Raw genomic sequence first — 24,344 nt, 5'->3', positions numbered from 1 at the left:
GAAAATCAATACGACACAAGTATATTTATGTCACTCTAAAACTAGATTTTATATAGTCAATTATATATCTAGTTTATATAGAATGAATGTTGTATACATTAGGCCCGTAATATTCATAGACTAGACAGATAAAATGTAATTATGAAAGTTTTACTGTACGCTAGATAGGGAGTTAAGTATAGATAAAATTAATAGTAATAGGTACAAACATGGCAATACACGTTAAAATAAAGTTAACAACACACAATGTAGAGCAAAAATTAAGTCAGAAGAATTTATTTTTAAAATCATACTGCTGCAGATCGGGACTAGTACCCTATTTATTTAACTCAATATTGGATATTTAAATACAGAATGTAAATAATCGAGAAAGTATCTGCACAAGGCCATGAACTAAAATATAATGCATTTACCTTTAAATCTTTCTCTGCTGCTGTAAAAATAATTAGAGTGAAATTAATAACCATAAAATTAAAAGCTTTAAGATGTAACATAGTACATACGTTTCTCTATCTACGAATGTTAAATTTCAATTACTGTAAAATACTGCATACTAATGGTATAAATTCGAAATGATGACTGTCTCTATATATGTATATCTGTCTGTTTTCCGTTTTACCTTTAAACGGCTGAACAGATTTTCATAGACAATTATCTTAAAAATGCAGACGAAGCCGCAGGTAACAATTAATATACCATAATGCTTAAAAATAAAGTCGAAACCAGCTGTGTGACACCGTAAACTAATATACATAGAACAGAAGCAATTACATTACAGCATCACTCAGGTGCTGTACAAATAATTGGAGCTAAATTAAACGCAGTGAAATTAGGAGGCGTTTGAATTTAAGATGTAACATTATGTTGCCATTTAGTTTATATTTTAATTTGATAGCCTAACGTTATGGTTTGTTTGTTTCTGAAGGACATAATACAGCCTGTTGATATAAATTTGTGTTTAGTTGTGTACCTATATCAACGATATAGGTACACACCTAACGACTAATTTATATTTATATAAAAAATAAATTAGTCTTTACGTTATTTATAACATTTAAATTATTTACGTTTTAAGTTCCAGTTGTGATGCGAGCATAGATAATAAAACTATTTTTTTAAGATTTTATGACAAAGAAAACATACGTATTTAAAAAATGCACAATGTATAAATATTAGTAATAATTTTATACAAAAATATACAAACATCACTGCAAATGCGCAAATGCGACCAGTACTGAATGGAGACAAAAAAAATTAAAAAATGCAACACAACTATTTCATCTCAGATTTTGTCTTACTGTTTATTAAAGCCACTAAATATTAATAGGGTTGATAATAACTGAGCAAAATATTCTATCCATAACTCTATTATTTAATGAAAACTAATTTTAATTAAGCCCCTTTTACATAATTCTATATAGCAGTCTATCTATTTATATAAATGCGACAAAATGTATGTCTATCTGTTTGTTACCTACCTACCTATGGCGGAATGGATGTTAATATTTGATGTGTCCACAGATTTCATCATGATGACAGCTATATATTATCTCAGAAATAGACGAAGTTACGGATAACAGCTAGTATTAAATAGTATCTTAATAAATCTGAACCAATATTGTAAGTCCAAAAGTGAGATTGCTTGGTTGTTATATTTTCATTTCTATTATGAACTCTGACATATAACTACATAGGTTTGAGGATAGAGAAGCACATTCTAGTTAATCATGGTTATGTAATAATAAATGATAAATTTAATTATTCATATCGAAGCTATAAACGTTTTTCTAAATATAATCGTATACCAAAACGTTAAGTCTTAAAATAAAAATAAAGGATCGTGAATAATACTCTAATGTTAATGAGAATTTTACAACAACCTAGTCACGATGTATTACGACAAGTATTATAGTAGGAGATGCGACATAAGAAATATATATTTCTCGCCTGTTACTTGATAATGACAACATTTTGGTTAGGTTATTGATAAATATTTTGATTTACGGATTTTTATATACCTACCTACACCCGTGTCATAAGTTCCAGGAACTGCTCGGAGTTTCTTAGTATAATACATATATAACCCTGACCGATACAAACATTCTCTTGAATATAAATATTTGCACCGTACGAGGAATCGAACCTACGACTATTAGAAGTAAAGCGGTGAGCTAAACCGCTAGACCACCGAGGTCGTCAAATTATAAACATTCTCAGTATGAAATAACAGATGAGGCTATATATTTACGCCGTGTCTTAGTCCATTATCAATTAAGTAATAGGAATGTAGTGTCTAACAATACAGAATATTAAAAAGTAACATTTTCAAAATTTAGAATGTTCTCGAATCAACTGTAATTAAAAAGTACATAAATACATTACAAAAACGTATCGTCGCGTCTCCTCTGCACTGGGTGACAATTGTTGTTGATCTGGTTCTGACCATCTGGAAGGTGGAGGCGGACTTTCCTTGAGCTCGTACTGTTGCACTGATGAACTCTCGGTTTGGAGTATTTGAGGCTATCTTCTTTAACCTGATTATCAAAGATAATTACTGATTAAGAAAGTAAAATGATGATGCATTTGACATGACATGAATATAAAATATGATGACATGAAATGGGAATGGCAAACAAGCTGGCCAACCTGATAGTAAACGTTGACCGTCGCCTATAGACGTGAACGTCACGTTAGTACAAGATTAGGGGTTGAGTAAACCCCATAAGAATTTCCGAACGTTCTCCAGCACCTGTAGGACCTGTTTGGAAGCGCACGACCTTCCTTCACAGCCGCAGCTGTAGATTCCCGTATCTGCCACCTCACAGAACAGGGGAGTGCTATTCAGCAGGACAAAGTTGTACTCATCCAGTGATCGAACCCCTTTAATTTGTTTAAATATTATTATTACTTTCTACTCATTTTTGTAACACTAACTAATTATGATTGTAAAAGATATATGCAGTAACTAAATCACCCAAAAACAATTTAGAAAAACAATAACGTTACACTGGTGTTATCTCGTCAGTGAACTAAGCACATAAAACCAGAACAAAGCTTATAAAGCAAGCTACTTGTCGGCTAGAATTGATATTCTGCCATCTGATGATGGCTTTTATATTTTAGTCTACCTCTGGTAATTTTCAATAGAATAATGACGTACTTTCAGAATCTCAGATGACACAATCAGAGACAACATCAACTGTCTTCAATAAATATCACATATTATATTTATTTAAGATCAGCAGCAAAAATTTCAAGCTAGGTTGAAATATTAATATTATATTCTATCGATTTCATGTTAAGGACCGACTTAAGGATTCAGTAGACTTTTTTAATATGTGTATAATTACTATATCCCATATGTTTTGTTTGAGAGCCTATTTTGGGAACACCTAAATTAACAATGCTGTTTTCATTCATATTGTCACGGTGCTATTAAGATTCTGACATCAAAAGCCTTTTGTCTCGGTCGTCACCTAAGTACACTCACCTGTAAATAATTCACGAATATTGTTCCCTGTCGAAATATTATCTTACAGGTATGTCACTGACATGTATCCGCCATTAATTATTGAATTTCATTTAAACAAAGATGGCTATTTACACGAGTATATCTATATATCTAAAATCATACGGCTAATGCTAGTTGAGAAGCCAGGACTACACAGAAATAATAAAAGGATTGATATTGTCTTGAAAGTGTACCTATTGTATAAATAACTAACGGTCCCGGCAAACGTTGTTTTACCTTAAAATATAAAAAAAAATTTAGGGGTGGACTACCCCTAACATTTAGGGGGATGAAAAATAGATGTTGGCTGATTCCCAGACCTACTCAATACGCTCACAAACTTTCATGAGAATCGGTCAAGCCCTTTCGGAGGAGTATGGGAACGAAAACTGTGACATGAGAATTTTATATATAAGATATCGTAATGATCCTTCAGAGTTAAATAAAGATTATTATTATTATTAGGTTTTGATATAAAATACACGGCTAAGATTTGTTTAAACTGTATAGGCTTCGAAACTACTGGATCTATTTCTACATATTATTTTACCGTTCTAATCCTACAATATCTCTGATGAACATAGCAATAGGATATGAAAAAGTTCTTTTATTTATTATATTAGGTAAGGTTACGAAAACTTCGATAATGTAACCCAACGTGTGAAATAAATATCAAAATAGTATTTATATAGCGTCCTTATACTCGTCCGAAGCCGGGGCCGCTAGTATATATAAGAAACTACAAACGAACAGGCAAAATTACTAATCAGACGAGACTGAAGAATATTTTAGAACTTTAGGATTTTTTTAAATTTAATTTAGTAATGTCACGTAATGGCCGCAAGCGGTACACCATCCGTATTACTATTATTACCTATAAATGTGAAAGCATACCTATCTATATGCTGGTTTGTTATCTTTTTTAGGGCTGAACTAAACAGATTTAATGAAATCTGACGCCAAGATGTACCATGTACGGACTTATATATGGTATTATTTTATTATAAAGCAGATAAAATTACTATAAACAGCTCGTAATATAAAGTTGTTAACTTAAGTTAACGCTAGAGGCTTAATTATGTGAAGCACTGTCGAACAATTCTACTTGAAACAGAAATTAGCGGTATTTCAATTATAGACGTAGGTACTAATTGTCTGTGACGGATCGTCAAATTAAGCTACTAATTATATGCTATTAAATGGTTAACACATATTGAAGAGGGTAGAACTGTTAATTTCAATCTGTTTCGAATAAGATTTGTTAACTGTGTTACATAACCAGGAAATTTCTTAATTAGATATATAAAAGAAGGAACTAACTGCATTTAATATTTAGTCTTAATTTGATACTTATAATTGTAGTTATTATGACCTTTTTTGTAATAACACCATTGATGTGTGTTGGGAATTAAACTTACGTTCAGTTAAAGTTCAGTCAGTAAAGTAAAATATGTTAAATTGTATAAAAGTAATAAATCTATATAAAAAGTATAGTATCGGTAACAACATAATTATTTAACTGAGCTAGATAAGTATAAAGGTGTAAGTAGTATTTGTAGCAACAATTACGAAACGCCTGATTTTTTCTTCAATTATAACTTTCATTTATTAGCACTATGTTGGTTTTCTCTTAATAATACTACTGAACTATTTATATAATTTTATAACTTCTCGACTGTAGACAAATTATATGGGAGGTTTGATTCTTGATTTCTTTAATTGAGCTTATTATTATATTTCATTTAATTGTAAATCTTCCAATAAATTATTATATCTCTAATATATTATGGACTGATGGATTATAAAACAAAAGACGGATAAGTACGAATATATTATAGAGGTACAAGACGTACGTACAAGGAAGTGTGTATGCAAAATAACAATCTGTGAACCTCGCGTTCTTTATAACAACAGGCGCTAGTGTATATAATAAGTAGACAGTAAGAAGTAGGCAATACGTACCCTGACAGTAAGATCGTGTCTGGTCCTCCGATGCGAAGATGTAAGCAATTCGGTGTGAGCCCGAGACTCGTTGCCTGCTGGACTTTCACTGGCTTTCACCCAGCACCACAACCATTTGTATGGGGGTATGTTCCTGTTGGTTGACATGTTAGGTAGGAATTATCGATATTTATCACGATAAAAATCTCAATACATCGATATTAAGTCTTCTATAATAATGACAAAAAATGAGTACAGAAAAGTGGGTATACGCTTCATCACATAGCGATTGAATTACTCCTTATGCGTTAACATTCTGGAGGAATATTAACGCAATAGGTGTCATGCTTCCGTAGCCAATAATTACACTGCCATTTCTCACTTTTCAAACGAAACACAGCTTACAAAGCAAGCTTGCTTTGTAAGCTGTGTTCCGCTTGGCGGTTGAAATATGTGAGGTAAAGATGTCTCATGCAGACGATTTCGTATGCAATCTAATTTAGTCCCTAATTAGTGAGTTCTAAAAATTAGTAATATTAAAACCCAAGTAATAGGTAATAATGTGTTTTTAACTATGAGTCTCAGGAGTAAGAACAAAGTCTTGTATTTAATTAAATAAGAGGTACAACACCTTTCATAGAATTGATAATCTAATATATATAATCCTATTGTTATATGTGGGATCGTGTGTTCCAGTCTAAGTAATTATAACCACCAACATAACCAATTTACTTTTACTAGATTTTTCTAAATACACAATAGGATAATCCTTTAAGCGCTAAATGCGGTTTGGTTTTGATTTCAAATGTTTTGACTAAAAACGAAACGTTCATTTTCGCTATCCGGCTTTAAATGTAGAATATTATTTTGTTTCATTTCCTTACATTTCCGAGGCAGGAATGTTCATTTAGTTTTATAAATTATGGCTATAAACTGTTCTCAAAATTAATAAGCATTAGCAATTATCATTTAGAATATTGTTGTAATTACGAATGTACAATATAAGTAGGTAGATACGAGTAAGTAAGCGCTCGATACTTATATTACAAAACACTTTTAGTATCGAATACATTTACACTTACAAGCGATACTTAAACAATATCGAATCGAAACAAAGGAGTATTTTAAAGATATTTTGTACTGTTAGGCGATATAAATGCAAAATGACATGAAATCAAATAGGACTCAATACGGTTGACCAAAAAGAAAGGATATTTGAAACGCAAATGACATAAAATCAGATAGGGCTACCTGATGAACATATGAATAATTAGAAACATAAAATGATAGGAAATTCAAAATACGTATTGGATAGTCCTACAACATTTTGTTGGTTTGAATGTTTACGTGATCGAGATGGTTCATAACTACATATATTTAGAGCTTTTTTGATTTGGGGTTATTTAATTTCTTTATATTTACCTTTACAAAAATCGATTATCGAATAATTAAGGTAATTAGAAACATTTACTAATTAGTTTGATATTGACGTTCATCCTTAGAACAAGCTACTGATTGCTTGCTAAGAATTTTAAAAAACTTGGAAATTTTTACTCCTTTATATTATTTCCTTCTTGTCGTCCAAGAAAATTGCATACTAATATCCACTTAAAGTAGGTACTTGCTTTCTGGAAATCTCTTCAGCCTTCAATATAGCGGAGCAACAGTATGAAACACTTAAAAGCACGCTCGCGTTTTATGATCCGAGAACTGTGCTAGCATTACTGTACTATCAAAATTAATGCAATCGTTTAATGACTGTCTTTCACGTAATTACATCCAATCTATTATACAAAGTCACCATCTTGTTCTATATATGATTAAAAGTATTTTAGAAATTCTAAGTATCTATGTCTTAACAATTTTTATACTCTATATATAAAAAGACATGATCATCAGGCAACATATACAAATGAGAGAAAACCGAGAAACAAAATATTTCGGAATTATATTTATTTATACAAGCTTGCAGCACATCTGATGGTAAGTGAGTACTGCAGCCTTGAACACCCAAGGGCAATTACAGGAGAATTGTCGGATTTTTAAGGAAGAATAAGCTGTTTTCTTAAAGGTTTCAATACCGTACCTGTTCGGAAATACAATTGCTGGAAGGTGAGTCCACAATAAATTAGTACGTGCGTGAAATAGTTCAGTAGTTATTTAATGATTTTATTTATGTAGAAGTTATTAGTGAGAAATATTATAAAAAGTAATCAATAAAAACGGAAACTATAGAAATTTTTGTTCATTTAATTAGAATGGCAAACAAGCTGACGGTCTACCTAATGGTAAGCGGTAACCGTCGCCTATATATAAGAACAGCACTACGGATATCACGTTATCATATCACAGACGTGATACCACTCATTCCAGAGGACTAAATGACAAAAGCCCTTTATCCTGTGATTTCACTGCCTAATCTGTACTCTATAACTGAAATACATCTTACAAAAAAGGCTGCTTGGCAACTGAAACACATCTTACAAATTACAAAACTTGGCAGCTGAAATAGGTGAGACTGAGGTACCCATGCATATGACTTTTTACAGTCTACCTCAGAATTAAAACAGGTAATAAGTTCGTGTATGTAAATTAGTGAACAATTAATTAATCTTAACAGTTGACACACCTAAAACTTATTATTAATTTTTAATAATTAAAATTTAATTAACTGAAACTCCGAGTTGCTGAGTGTTTCCAAATTTTCTAGCAAGAAAGTAGATTTTCTGTATTTTGTTAAAATGAGAGTGTCTTTAATAATTAATTTGCTTTAATAAATCATTTGAGAAGTTGACGCTGTGCTCGTAAATTATTGGAAGTATACGCGAAACCATATTTCTAATAGTACCCAGGCAATCTGAACAGGCAGTAAGCGAATAGCGGAGAAATTTATTATATTATATTATAAATAAGAAATTGTGTCTATTTATCTGTACGTTTGTGTTTCTGTTTGTAATTTTTTTAAGATTGAATGGTTCATTGAAATTCAATCTGAAAATTAGTTGTATCACGAGGAAAGATATCTTTTGTTACAAGATTAAAACAGAATAAAACGCAGTAAAAATTTATAGTGCTAAGATTTTCCTGTGACGAGTAGTTTTTTTTTGCAAATATATAAACTTTTCATTCCAAATAACATTGAAAAAGAAAACTTGAAAATTTGGATATTTATTAGATGATTATTTATATTATTAAATGGGTTTTAACACGAATAATTGTATGGCTAATAAAGGTATTTACCTCTCGTAATAATACCCGGTTAATAATATAAATATTGTACATTAAACACGAAAGTTTAAAAACAACTATTTAACGATGATTATTAAAAAAAGTTTATAATAATAACAAAATATTTCCTTCTTCGTTTCAAATGAAAACACATTTGAAAAACATAACAAATAAACTAACTCACTTTCAGAGAATTAGCATGATAACTCGCTGTGCCCGTAAATTCTAACCGCAACTTTATAATTAAGTCGAAACTGCGACGCAACTGCGTTACAGCTCAAGCTGTGCAATCATAGATTAATTAAAACATGAACCGCGGAAATGTGGAAAGTAACTAAAGGTAACATATACACATATAATGTTATATATAATTCTTCTGTAACTCGTTTAGTTGTCACAAGACTTCTCCGAAACTTTAATGGTATTCCTATGAGTTTCTGGATAGTTTAATAAAATATATTAATGTACATATTTGGACCCAGTAGATGACACTGCTTTTCTGGACAGTATGATTTCTAGTTATATATATACACACTATTTTTACACCAATATTATAACGGTGAAAGTTTTCTGTTTGTAACAAATAAACTCAAAAACAGTAGTTTTTGAGTTTATTTGTTACAAACAGAAAACTTTGTGCCATGGCTAACATGTTGCTTGTTTGCCATTACATAAAAAAGATATAATCAATAAAAAAATACCTGAGGCTAATGAATATTCTGTTGGAGAATATGAAGTAGATGACAGGATTGGCCGCCGAGTTCAGAGGCGCCAAACTCTGTATCAGCGATGCTATGGCCACGTTGACTTGCGTATCAGGGATGAAATCATACACTTGTAGTAGGTCGAATATCATGTATGGTGACCAGCAGAGGACGAATACTGAAAATGAAATATATATTAGCATCTAAAACTCTACTCACCTTAATTCGTAATATTAATTAATTCATAATTTAAGAGCCACTCTTGTCGGTGGAGCTGTTGCGACTTTCCGCGATCTTCCATCATACTTTTTAAGCGTTGATATGACATTACTATATGTAGCTATGTCTTGGTCTTCCCCTCTCCCTCTTTCCTTCTATTTTTCATTCAATAATCTTTTCATATCAAATGTCCTAACATTTTTCGTCGTCTATCTTCTATAGTATTCAATATCTTCTTTTTTATATTGCTAAAGTATCTAACTCTGTGAGGTTGTAGGGGGTAAAATCTGGATTTTTATTTTGGATAACCCATTTAACATCAAATACGAGAAATGGGAACGAAAGTGCATTGAAAGGTGAAGTAAAAACGTAGAAAATTTAATGCTGACGATGTTGCGCTGGTCAGCTAGTGGTTGATAAAAATAGGTGCCGTATGCCTAAAATCAAAATATTTTTATTTATGTAGGTATATAACAGACAGACTTATGATATATCAAAATCTACCGTCAGTTCAGAGTACATGCGAGCTAAGAACTGACAAGAAACTCTGCTGTTATTCTTTTCAAATCAGCTTTTACATGTTTACAAAAATACACATTCATTTTTTAATTTAAATTAGATTAAGTGTAATGCTACACCTAGACATAAAACCCTCTGCTTGGGAAGAATAGTAAAGACGAATAAACATATTAAAGTATAAAAAATAACTGAACCTAAAAGAAATTTCCGTAAAGACTGCGTTGATAGATTTATAGTAAGTATCATTAGTGAGAATAGTAAAAATGATTTTCTTTTATTTATAAACATTATAGGGATAGGAAATAACATCTTCGACGAACCGTGGTACAGTTTTGTTAGAATATTACTTATTTTTCTTATACTAACTTAACTAAGTTCCAGCTGCTTCACTAATATTAACGACGATATTGGTAATTGAAGGGCAAAAAATGTTGGGAAAAGTTCGTATTAGTTTAACGTATTTGTATAGGACATCTCTGAGAAATCACTTAGAGCTACTAGTATTGACCTATGAAGCTGTGGGATAGTATAACAATTTACTGTTTATACTGAAAATATTATATAGAATAATATTTAAAAAAAAGTATTCTGTGCTTAAAATTCGAGATAATGAATTACCCGTGCATGCTGACGATAATGATACGAGATGCTACTTCTACTTCTCTGTTCATATATTTAACACTTTTAGACCCAGGAATTAGCCAGCCAACCTATATGCGTTTTATAAATATACAATATGTTATATATCCAAACTTCGGAACTTATTAGAGATAGACTGTAAAAAATCGTATTTTTCACCTATTTCAGCCGCTATATAACTCTGTAAGGTGTGTTACGATTGTAGAATCAGATTAGACAGTGTAATTACAGAATAGGAGGCATGATATCATAATTCTATGGAATGGCAATGCATGAGTGGTATCACGGGTGTCTCTGATACTACTACCATCAGGTGGATCGTAAGAAAATAATATGCTACAAAATTATCCGCATTGCTTTGTATTAGATGTATACATTACAGTATTGATGGAATATAGTGTTCCTAAGGTCAAGATTTTGTTTAATAATAAAAATAATCTCCTTAATATATTCCGCACTGTGCAAATTGGATTTTGAAATGAGCTGTTGCAGCTTTTATCATAGTATAATTCGTTAGGCACTGTAATGAATTAATGAACTGCCATTGTACGAGTATATACAGTAGAGATATTCATAACATGCAGTCGAAAAATTACATATTTATTAAGTATTAATACCGTAAAAATTTACACTTACGGATAATAGACAAAATAAAGACGGTAAGCTTTGTGGCGGCAGTAATAACTTATAATATTCACCGAGATGGTGAGACATAAAAGTGTTTTGGGTATTACAGGCCGATCCAATCTCCCGGCTTTCAGAGACCTAATAGCGTATCCACCAAAAATTGGACCACGCTGAAACCGATAACAAAATCTTGATAAAAATGGTAATGCCTAATAAACATGCTAAATCGACTTCAACGAAGAAAAATGGTAGAAAATCGAATTTTGTATGACGAGATAAAAACTTCTTGACTTGATAATGTTGTCGATAGAAACGAATGCACGCTTTGATGAATCGTTTATAAACAGTTCTTTATGGTTTGGCAAAAATTATGGGATAATAATTATAATTATCGAAAAGTTCATTATCATAAAACAAGGTCTACTATTATCAAGAAATGTAATGATTAAAATTTTCATCGCCTCATTAACGCCGTCTTTTAATGCTTAATAAATTTACGGTGAAAGTATTTTACTTCATCTATAGTTCTTGGAGATATATTTATTTAATTTATTGTAGGAACAAATAATGAATTCTATATAAGTGATCGCTGATAAACCAGCTGTATAAGGCTTATAAATTACTTTTTTTTCAAAAACAACTATTTAATTCTTAAATTAAACTGACGTGTAGGATAGCAAAGTTTGAGGAAAAAATAATTTTCTTGGCGAATTATGTAGTAAATTTGTAGAATACATATTATAATAGAATGAATATTGAATTTATAAACACTGAATACATATTTTTTTTCATTCATTATTAAATAACGGAAGAAAAAATTCTCTAATATAATATGTATTCTACATATTTTCCATAAAAAACTGAAGCGAATTCGTTATATATAAAACAGTGTGCTATATGTATTGTAATTTTTTAAGTGTCATTTATAAAAAACATATCATCTGCTTCTTCCTTATCCCATTTATTTGGGGTCGGCGTAATATGTTTTTCTCTTCCATTCATCCCTGTTCGCAGTCATCTCGTTATTTACTTCCTTTCTTACCATATCATCTTTCACACAGTCCATCCATCTCTTTTTCGGCCTTCTTTCTCCCTTATAACCGTCCACATTCATATGTAACACCTTCCTTAAAATATTATCTTCATTCCTACGCATTACATCTCCATACCACGATAGACGATTACTTTTCAACCTCTCCGACACCGGCGCCACTTTCATACTTCCTATTACAAAAATCATATATGATTATAAAAGTATATAATATTATTATTTATTAAATAAAACTTTGGTAAGGTTACTATAGACTAGTAGCCCTTAGCAATGAAATGTGGTTTCTTTGTAATAAATAATGTTTTATAACCGAATATAATATGTAGTGTATAACTGCCTCAGGGTATGTAGTACTAGCTACCATTTTGCTGCTTTGTAGCGGAAATTACCCGTGAAAGCTTTAGTTTTGCTACCTAAATTGGACAGTCTAAGTCCAAAGAACCTGCTACTATTTATTTTATTTATTTATTTATCCTTTATTGCACTATATAAAATAATGTACATTGGGTAAAAACAGAAAGCGATTGAAGGGCAGTAATGGGAAAAGGTTATACTATTTGTATTTACTTAACTTAGGTATATATGTCAATAGTAATATGCTTACATAACAATAATATATATGTACATAAATACTTGCTATAACAATCTATATATATACTATCTTTATCGTAATGACATATTAACTTTTTAATATAGATTTTAAGTTTTGTTAACCCTACATTTGTGTTAATACAATTTGAAGTAGGATTTTAATCCTAACCTTTCGTGATGTTTTCTTGTTGAAGATTTCGATAAATAAAAACGCCTAAATCGGCAATGGCAAACGGGATTAATATGTGTAGAATTTTTTTAATTTAAAGGCCGATTTAATATTACACGTAAACAAATAGTTTATTTCACAACACCAGATACAATACACAAAGTACGTGAGCCTTATCCTTTTAAATTTATTTATGCAAACCTACAGGTTTTATTAATAAAGGATTCATACTACAGTATGAATCCTTTATTAATGTCCATAATGAAAATCCAAATGAAGAACCATTAAAGGCGATTCTTCTTTTTTTTTAAACTTAGTAATTCAGTTAAGTCTACATAATTAAGACATAGAGTTTGTGTTATGATACTATATCTATATTGGGCATTACTAATTTATTCGATATTGTTATTACACTATATTACTATATTATCCTACTGAGATAGACCTACTTCTTACTTTTTATAAAGTAACGCAGCTTGAATTGTAAACTGTGTTTCGGTTTGCAGGCTGAGACATGACAGTTAAATTACAGAACACAGAGGCTTAATATATTAGTTTTTCAGAAAGACAATATATAATATAATAATAATAATAATCTCAGGACAATTCACACAGCGCCATCTAGTCCCAAGTTAAGCTAGCTAAAGCTTGTGTTACGGGTACTAGATAACTGATACAAGTACATAGATATATATTTTTTTCGTAAATACAAACATATTATACATAGAAAACACCCAGACCGATACAAACATGAATACAAATGTTTATGCCGTGCGAGGAATCGAACCCGCGACCATCGGACGTAAAACGGTGTGCTATATCCATGGACAATACATACAGCGCCATCTAGTTCCAAGATAAGCAGAACTTGTGTTATGGGTACTAGACGACTAACACAATAACTTTAATAAAATTTTTATAAATACATTTACATATATTATACATAGGAAATACCTAAATGAATACAAATAATCATACTCATAAATATAAATGTTTGTACTGTGCGAGGAATCGAACCAATACCACGACCATCGGAAGTAAGGCGGTATTCTAAACTGCTAAACTACCGAGTCCGAAAATGTATATAAGATGCAACAATAATATCTTATTTAGGTAGAAAACTTATGCGTTGACACAATTTTGTGTTATCATTGTAATTATTATTATGTCATCAAGTACTTCTCGAATCGTTTATGAAGATTTTATGTGAAAAGTGAGAAAGCAATAAGAACAACTATTACGTTCAGTTACACATGATAGATGTGATCGTAAACCTATTTTATTGTATAAGGAGTTTGGTCCTATGACGTTAGTAATTCTACTTTTAAGTCTTGTTGACCTCTTTCTATTTTATTGTTATGGTAGAGCTTAGATCGACTTATATCTTAAGATTTTATTGCGTACCTATTATGTGTAAGATCCGTATTTACAGTTAAAATAACTGAAACATTATTATGAAAGTTAGTGCAAGCTAATTGCATATGTTTGGTGTACGTATGGACATATACATATATATTATAAATATATGTATATGTATACTGACTTACTTACACAAAATAATCATGACTTTTAAGTGATTTTAAAAGTTTTCATTCATAAAGTTAAAAGGTATGTGTGTATTATTTGCATATATATATATATATATATTTGTGGTATTGGTGCGGAATGTAATATATTATAATGGACCGACTGTATTAAATGAATGTTGTATGAATTTTGTATTGAATTGAATTGGTGTAAGAGAGAAATAAGCAATGAATGAATAGAATGCTAGAATGATTACGATACGCGACGGTTTCTTAAGTGATTATTATTGTAAATTTAATAATATTTGACGAAGGTAAATAAAAAAAACAATTCGACTCTTTGGACCATATTTATATTATACATTTCATATTGCTTTACTAACAGTATACAGTCTTTTATTTGTGTATAAGTTTCAAGTCATAAAATTATAATGAACTATAGCCAGTTTTGTGTATTCATGTTCGGTTAATAGACAGACATAATATCAATTACTATAGAAAATCGTGAAAAATTTACATTCCGGTCGCGGGACACTTTCGCCCTCTATATTATCATATCAACGTGAGAAGAATAATGCGTGTCAGTGAGAAAATACTGGTAATTTATGCTAACTATATATGTATTTATTAAAAAATGATGTTCCTATGAAACATTATACTTATACCTATATAATATATAAATATAAATTATATTGTGTTGACTGGAAGAGAGCTCTTTTAGAGATAAGTCCTCCTTTCTTAACATTATTTATAATTAATATATAAAGTTCCTCGATATATAGATAAAAACTAAGTCACAATCGGTTACATTTTCCATCAAGTCTTAAAAATAAAGACGACAGCGATGCTGCCAAGAATCGTTACTGTATTATGTGTTTAATGAAGCTTGAACCCGTTAAAAATAATCAACGATTTTATTTTAATGTACATTTACAAAAACAGGGTGAGTCATGTAATGGCTTTGCTTTTAAACGCTTAGTTGTATTTTTTTCCACAATTCTGTTGACAGAGATGTCAGTTAGAGTGTTGTTTGTACTACCGTGTTACGTTGACAGTTTGAATGATTTAACAAGAATGTTCTGACACGCTATTAAAAATATTATTCTTTGAAAAACTTACAACATGCATGCACGGGGCCGACATTTCGGAAATAACATTTACTAGTTCCCTGTGATCGAAACGTCATTAAGGCTCTTTTATCATGCTATAATAATTCGTATATTTTTGTAATATAAGATATTAGACGCACAAAGGTTTTTTAATAAAGTATAGATTTTTTTCTGCTTTCATAACTTAATACTATGTACAGTTCAAAATTCATTTATGTGACTATTTCAGTAGGTGCCACCAAAGAAATAGGTAAATCTTAATATTTCTAATTCTTAAGATACTTGAAATTATTCAATACAGTGTAATTTTTCTTAGTGAAAGATGCTAAATGTCCCAAACCATTTAGCATCTTAAAATCACTCACTGCTATTAAGAACTAAAAGTGCTTTATAAATATTTTTATGTCGTAAAAAATTGTGTAGAGAAATCATATAGAACCATTAACCATTGGATGTCCTTCACTTGTTTTTCAAAATAATACGAGTATTAAGAGGCTATGTGAGAAATAATATTCACTGAACCTGTTCATTTCTTTTTTCTTAGATTTGGTCGTAAATCCTAACGCGTGCAATAAAAATATTGTATTCTACTACTATTTTATAATATTTGAGTATAATAGTAGTCGTATGTCAAATAGTAGTAGTGTAGTATTAAACACTAATAATTAAATATTACTTACCAAAAACAATAACAAATGTCATCTTCACAGTTTTTATTTTTGCCTTGGGTATGATGCCGCGGCTGCTCGCGCGCCTACTATCCAGATCGTCACTATCTGAAAGGCAATACTTATTAGATATCAATAGTTATTTTTTCAGTAACAATGACTATTATAGTGAGTTTGTATTGAGTGGTCTTATTGGGTTCCTCTGTCTCCACCTATTTCAGCCGCTAAGCAGCTTTCTTTACAGTTCGTGGTCGTTCTGGTTATAGAATGAAATTATTATTTCACACATGTTTTGTGATTTCACTGTTCTTAATGAAATCACAAATATGTTAATAAATCAATTTATTATAAGAGAAAGAGGGAGATATATATGGCTATTACACATAAAATCTAATTATTATTAAATTAATAAATTATTAAATAACATTAATACCAACAGTAACAGCAGAAACTAAAAGAGTTTTCAGTTCTGCTTCAGTAAAGAACAAAGTTCTATAGTTGGTCAAATGTGAATATAACCACCAGGTTTTCTAAGAATATTTTTATTTTTAATGACAGTTCCAAAATTAAAATAATTATATGAGATTGATATAATTATTTTGACGTTATATGTATATCTTAATTGCAGTTCCGCTTCTATTGGTCGTAGTGTAACGTAATTTAGTAATAAATAACCTTCTTAATTAAATTAGCTGTCCAAAACAAAATAAATTTCCAAATTAAGTATGTAGTGCCGAATATTTTTTAATATTATTTATTTAATTTCATGGAAAGAGGATAAAAAGTGGCTTTAATTTTTGGATCCGCTGTTCAGATTTAAGCCTACTGACCCAATTTCATGTTTATAGATACAGGGTTATATTTCAATACTATTTTACATAATAATAGGGTTAGGTTTTCATTTTATGAGCGGTTAACCCCTACACTGCTTCAATGGGGACCTCTATAAGGTAATAAATGTATCGGTTGTGCGGGAAAACACATTCAATATGTTTATGACAGGTTATTGTGGGTAGTGCCTAATGGATATCATATAATTAATTGATTGATTGGACTGTACTTGATTATTAATTTAATCCTTTGTTTTCGTATACTGCATGTCATCATGTTAGGTTATACAGCATACCCTTGTACGGTGGATACATTTTTAATTAAAAAAAACCTATTATCTAAGGAAAATCTATTGAATTTACTACAAAACGATCATTTAGGTGACAACTGTGTATGGCGTTCGTTGTTCAGGGACGGGATTTACAATGTATTAAATATATTAGACATATACTAGTAGAAAATTAAAAATATACCAGTAGAGTTTGTTAGCAGTGTTCTCAATCGTAGTTAGCCTTACTAGATGGTAGATATATTAAAAATTTTGTACCAAATATTAATTAAAACATTATGTCTTTTACTTTATTACAGACTTTATTATTTACTATTAGTATTAAGATTTTCTATGTGATTTTAATGACAAACAAACGGCCCACGTAATAATAGTGAGAATCGTCTATAGACAACAACGCTACGAATATCAAGTTATCTTGTCATTATTTCGTAACGTTAAAATGCCATGTCTTTTATATTAAAATTTCATGGTCTCATTTCACCCTTTAACCAAAACAGCTTGCAATGTTAGCTGCTTTGCTGCTGAAATAGGAGAGACTAAGGTACCACCGACCACAGACAATTATTAAAACGAGATAGACGACATTTAAAAAATCAATTACAGTTTTAAGAGAATCCATTACAAATAAAAAAATAAATCTTCCCTCTTTACAATATTAGTTTAGACAACTTTCAATATGGGCTCTTGCAAATATTATGTATTTTATCAAATTTTACTTGAAGATTCTCAATTTATTGCGACATTTACACGTCGTAATATAGAATATGGCATTTTAATAAAACAACCCAAATCTCAATGGCGGGTAGAGTACACAGGATTACACGCATACAGAGTGGAAGCTTATCAGCCAGAGCTCATTCTGGAAATTTGGACAGAAATACAATATATACATACCCAGGACTATAAATGCTAAATAGTATTTATTAATTTGCTATTTGTTGCCTTTTCATAACTACATGGTTAAAATGATCTTAATGAAGTTTTACATGAAGATAGATTGTACCGCGAGAACGGATATAGGCTATATTTTATCGCAAAAAGTAATCTAGAAAGCCATAAAATAGCATACGAATGAATGAATTCTGTGCAGGGGCTGGGGAAGTCTAAGGTAATTAGTAGATTTATCAGTTAATAAAATAGTAGTTATACTATTAATGCTAAAGTAAATTTAAATGTTTTTTTACGGTTTTGCCCCATTCTGAAATAAATTATCATAAAATGTAGCATAGGTATCGATCCCAAATAATGGTATGAAGGTAAGGTTACTTTATCTATTATATATCACACAAACTATTGAATAAAATTACTACGAATAGATTTTTTTTGTTGTTAATAAATACATAATCAACATAATTTGTATAAGCACAATACAACATAAAAGTACAAAAACCAACAGGCTTACACTCTGTCTATAATGTACTACTCTGTGGTGCGAACGCATAAAATCACGGACGATCTCAGTAGTTCCTGTTTCCATATTTCACTCGACCCGAACATCGGCAGTCGGGTCACGATCCCCCTAATTTGGTCGAATGCCCCACCATTCTCAGTTTTTATACTCGTGTATTCACAAGTAAATCGAGAGATTCTTATTCTATTATTAATGTTGTAATGTTTTCTTACACATATTATTTTCCTTGTATCCTTGTATACGAGATTATGAATTACTATATAATATTATCATCCATACACCTGGAGATATTTAATCCGTACTAATATGAAATGGATGGGTTCGTTTTTTACCACATCAAGAATAAACGCCTGAATAGATCTTAACGAAAAATATGAAACTACATAATAATAAAACGCATCTGAACAGTCATTGTTGATTTGTATAGATAATATTTAATTGTACTTATGTGTATATGTTTTTTTTCGGTTCATTAGTGAGATACGAGAATGGCAGTGAAATTTGTGGGTACGGAATGACAGCTTTGTCCTCGAAATTGACAGTCTGTAGTCAGGCGGACCGTCGACTTATTTACCATTTTGATAAAATAAAATATTTCTGATATTCTTCTGGAATCGTTTATAAAGGTACGGTCTTAAAGATTTATTAAAAATAAATCCTCGATCTTTTTAAAAAATATCTTTAAAGTTGGATAAACATGCACGCAATCTGTAAATCAAACTTGCAATCGATTCAGTAGTTTAGAAGTCCATCGCGGATAAACTATGTGACACGTAATTTTTATATATAAAGTTTATCCACTTACATTGTCTGGTGGCAGTGGCCCTTCTCCCCAGCACCCTGTTACTCTTCTGTCGTATAGTGACCACAATAACACCGTAGCAAGCGGCAATGGTTACGGCTGGTACCACGAATAATGAAACGAACACGCTCGTCATCCATATCCGCCATTGCAGCTTACTTATACCCGACCAGCATTGGATAATACCTATATTTGTGATTTAGAATTATACACATAACATAATACATACTAACACACATATAATTAATAGTAAATTACAATGATGCACATCATCGAAACTAGACATTTAACATGATAATATTATGCAAGAGTCCCTGCTCTTGGATAATATTGGATTTTCAGTAATCAGATTGGAGGACTGTCAGTAATGAGGTCGCCTGACCCCACAGCTAGAAATGTACCATGGTTGACCTCCACGTGGTTCCCCGTGGAAACCATTATAATAAATTCCTTGTGAATTTGTCACAATAGGCTTTTTGACCTGACCTCATGTTCATCTTGTCATCCTCTACTGGTGGTGGTGGTGTACCAGTAGAGGAGGACAACGTAAAAAAAAATAACAGTTTAGTGTTGTTATTTTTTTATATATATAAACAGCTTATGTAGAGAAAATAATGTATTAGTTAAACAAAGTTTTAGGAGGAATTAGTATTTTTAAATAATTAAGTAGTGGTACGGTGTTATGTTACTTCATTGGTTATATAAAGATACAGAACACAGCAACAAACAAAATATATATATAGAAAGATAAGTTTAACTTACTTAATAAAGCACATAAAGTTATACATTAATTTTGTAAGTATACTGAAAAAGTACTATTTACAATTATATTTGTAGATATACATATCTTTTAAATAATGATTTAGTATTTTAACTAATGTGTATTAAAATTTAATATATATACTCACCTACATCAGCTTCATCAAACAGGAATAACATGGGAACACAGAATAAAAAACTAATAAACCAGGCGACTAAAATGAGAGCGCGCGCCCGTCGCCCTGTAAAGAAGAAAATCTTTATGAATAATTTCGTCTTATCCACAAATGTTACGTCACTGTATTTATGGAGGCATTTACAAGTATTTCCAACCCATAAAGTTCGACAGTAAAATAAATCTAAGGGATTTACTTTGAAAAGTATTGTGAGAAAAGGTCACGGGAAAAATACAAATGTGGGAAAATGGAGCAAATTAAAACTAATCTGATTTAGTTTAATACCCTTAATGGTGTTAAAAGGAAGACACAATGATACTTACAGCTTCCTGTAAAATTCATTGGATGCGTAATGGCATCACATCTGTCTATACTCAGCGCTACCAATACATATGTAGATGAATATGTGACTACACCCTGCAACAAAGAAAACATAATATAATCTTATTTGGGATCTTATTATTCATTATTTTAGATTATTACACGTCATGTATATATTTCTTAATTTAACATGGTTATTATTTGGACATACACAATGAAATAATAAGGAATCCTGAGGAGGATAAAATAGTATAAAGATTACGAAATTATGCACTGTCTAATACGTGGAATCCACTGATTAGATTTATTAAATAAAAATCACGATTAGTTAGTGTCTTACTTATTCTTACTCTAATGGGGAGTGAAGGTAAGTGAAGGCATATTTGCCTACCATCTACGAGCGGCTTATCAATTTCTTTTGCAATACGGGAACTCAATAATAGTAATAAAATGCCTTTATATCCCTTTATTTCTGTAGTATGTATAAACTCATTGTATATTAATATATAATAATTAATTATCATAAATTTACCTGTAAATATTTCATCATCTTGCAAGCTATTGAACCTGCAAGCCAAGTGATTGTTATACGTTGAACTAAATCTGGAAGTACACTTATAAGACCCACTAATAAATCTGAAACAAGCGATTGTTTATTACAAAAAGTAAGGCATCTGACTGAATAAGTTATGAGTAAATTTATACAAATGAGACGAAGTAAAGCTACAACAATAAAAAATGCAACAAAATCAATAGTATATGACTCTCATAAACTTTAATGCAATCCTATAAAAACTATAAATATATTACATTCACAAGAAAGTTAATTTTAATAACTTTTAATTAAACATAGTACATGTACAGATAGTATAAATAAACTTGTAAAATATTTATTAAATAATGAAGTATTTTTATTTATTAAATAATAGTAACATTTTACTGTTTTTTTAAAAGAAACAAAGTAAGTTTCTTATAGGTTTAATTAAAATAATTGAGAATGTGGCGGTAGAATAAAGAATATAGTGTTATTATTCAAAATTAATTTATTAAATATATTTCAATAAATATTAATTATATTCCAATGCCTCTATTATCGTGACAAATAGTCTACATCTTAATAAAATGTACAAGAATATACTTATTCGAATTTACCAGATATAGCTAACTGCATGATGAAAAAGTTCATCCTGCTTTTTCTGGATTTGGTGAGCAGCAGTGCCAACACCACGGTCGCATTGCCTGCTACGATCGCCACCAGCAGGATCCATAGCACCGCCACCTGAGCTGTCTGATTATATAAACATCATTAGCATGGCTCACAAACATGGCTGACAAAAAATACATATAGTATTTTTGATAATACATAAAATAATAAATGCATAAAATTACTATTACAATAAATTATTATGAGAAATAGGTTTAACATCTATCAGAACATCGAGCCCCCGACCGAATGTATATGTGATGTAGAATAAATAAATTGCGATGCTCATACTCTAAACATTGTATGTTTATTGAAAAAAAAGTATTAAATAAGGTTGAAACTACATGATAGTGGATGGAAATTGACAGAATACGTGTACAACGGAGTAAATATAAGTAACTTTAAAAACCTAAGGGGATATATATTTGGAATAGCACAATAACAAAAACAATCAAGTTCATCTGATGCTAACGGTAACTGTCATCTATATACAAGAACAGCACATCACGTTATTGTATTACACCTGTGATACTACGTTGCCATTTCATTGGACTAAGTTGTCCTGCCTCTTATTCATTAATTTTATTGCTTAATTGAATCCTACAACCAAATAATCCTCGAGGCTGAGGCCTTTTTCATCAAATATTTCCTCTTGGTTGTCGAAAACTTCTAAGGTGTGTTATGAAGCTTAGTTAAAGAATACTATGTTATCTGTGGTTAAAGTCAGCTGCAGTTTCGAGGGTGGGTAGAAGAGCATCGCCCTCGCAAACATGTAAGAAAATGTATAATTTCCTACCCGTTCAAATTACTATCAAATCATAGTAAAATTGAATATAAAAATAGTCAGTACATATACACATCTTAGCTGATAGCAGGAATATGTAATAAAAACTGTTACAATTTACTACAATTTACAGTATAATTTCCTTTTACTTCAAAATTTGTTAGAGGTTAATTCATGTGCTATTTTCAATAAATGTGGTGGGGTCCATATTAGGTGAATATTAGGTGAAGATATTTAATTATAATAGTGCTAATTTGACCTTTCATTATACGTATGTATAACATACCTAATATAACAAGTTTAAATTCTAATTATGCGCATTTTGCTAATTTTCAACAGGTTGATCTTTAACTTATAAACAATTCCAATCATCGTCCGGTGAAGCTGTAAAGGTCAGCTGTAGCAGCAACTGCATTAGAGTAGTCCGAAAAAAAATCTATTATGTTTAAATCACCAATGGTGAATTAGATAAATTAGTCAATTATTCTTACGAACATTGATGTATCACTCTATTTTAGTTTTGACAATGAATAAATTACACAGATTTATCAATTATTTATTAAAAGGATGGGACAGACAATCAATAGTCCATTTTCCGAATGATTGATCCTATTGTTTCAACATTATCAATAATTTCATTTGCATTCAGTGTCAACAAAAATGATAGACGGCAAATTTTAAACGAGAGATTTAAAATTCATAATTCCTAGATGTTTCCCGCGGATTTCCCTGCGAGTCAACACTTTTAAATCTAATTTAAAGTGGATAAATCGTGTACGTTTAAGAAGTGTCTGTCTGTTGGTTACATTTTCACAAATAAACAACAGAATGGATTTTCATGATATCTGATATATGTATATATATAAACGATATTATGAGAACGGACATAGATATTGTTACTCAAAAACAGAAACGCAATGTATGATGATTTAAATTTCAGATTTCTAGTCTTAGCAGTTTTTGGATGTGTTATAAAGTTGTTTCTCTAGACTGCCCATTAAAGTCTGGAGAAACAACTTTATAAGTATACATAGATATTTTTGCACTGCATTTAGATTGTGGTTTTATAATGCACAAAAATAAAAAAGGAAAAAAAGGTGTTTTTACTTTGTAATAACAAATTTTTATTTTAAATAATTACAGTTTATAATATAAAAATATTGTATATCTCTTATTGTATATTGTATGTTGTATGTCTCATGATAATTGAGATGATAAAAATTTCAAAGTTCTCATAAGGTCCGTGGAGGAATCCAGCCAGG

At 30.5% G+C, this 24,344-nt stretch overlaps 1 protein-coding gene across 1 annotated transcript in view; it reads right to left on the bottom strand.

Moving 5' to 3' along the window:
- Positions 1–2,148: 2,148 nt before the first annotated feature.
- The window catches only part of LOC131843630 (cardioacceleratory peptide receptor-like), a 55,640-nt gene continuing 33,444 nt past the window's right edge, over positions 2,149–24,344 (bottom strand). The window contains exons 3-11 of the mRNA XM_059192301.1: positions 22,247–22,382; positions 21,627–21,730; positions 21,097–21,190; positions 20,747–20,839; positions 19,842–20,024; positions 16,515–16,610; positions 9,382–9,562; positions 5,474–5,606; positions 2,149–2,534 (exon numbers count right to left, since the gene is read on the bottom strand). Of these exons, the coding sequence (XP_059048284.1) occupies positions 2,379–2,534; positions 5,474–5,606; positions 9,382–9,562; positions 16,515–16,610; positions 19,842–20,024; positions 20,747–20,839; positions 21,097–21,190; positions 21,627–21,730; positions 22,247–22,382 (1,176 nt within the window). The 3' untranslated portion in view covers positions 2,149–2,378. The remainder of the gene's footprint in view (positions 2,535–5,473; positions 5,607–9,381; positions 9,563–16,514; positions 16,611–19,841; positions 20,025–20,746; positions 20,840–21,096; positions 21,191–21,626; positions 21,731–22,246; positions 22,383–24,344) is intronic.

Source organism: Achroia grisella, unplaced genomic scaffold, assembly GCF_030625045.1.
Source record: "Achroia grisella isolate CSIRO2021 unplaced genomic scaffold, CSIRO_AGI_Agris_v1 utg327, whole genome shotgun sequence".
In the NCBI taxonomy this organism is placed as follows: Eukaryota; Metazoa; Arthropoda; class Insecta; order Lepidoptera; family Pyralidae; genus Achroia; species Achroia grisella.
This window is presented reverse-complemented; position numbering and strand designations above follow the sequence as displayed.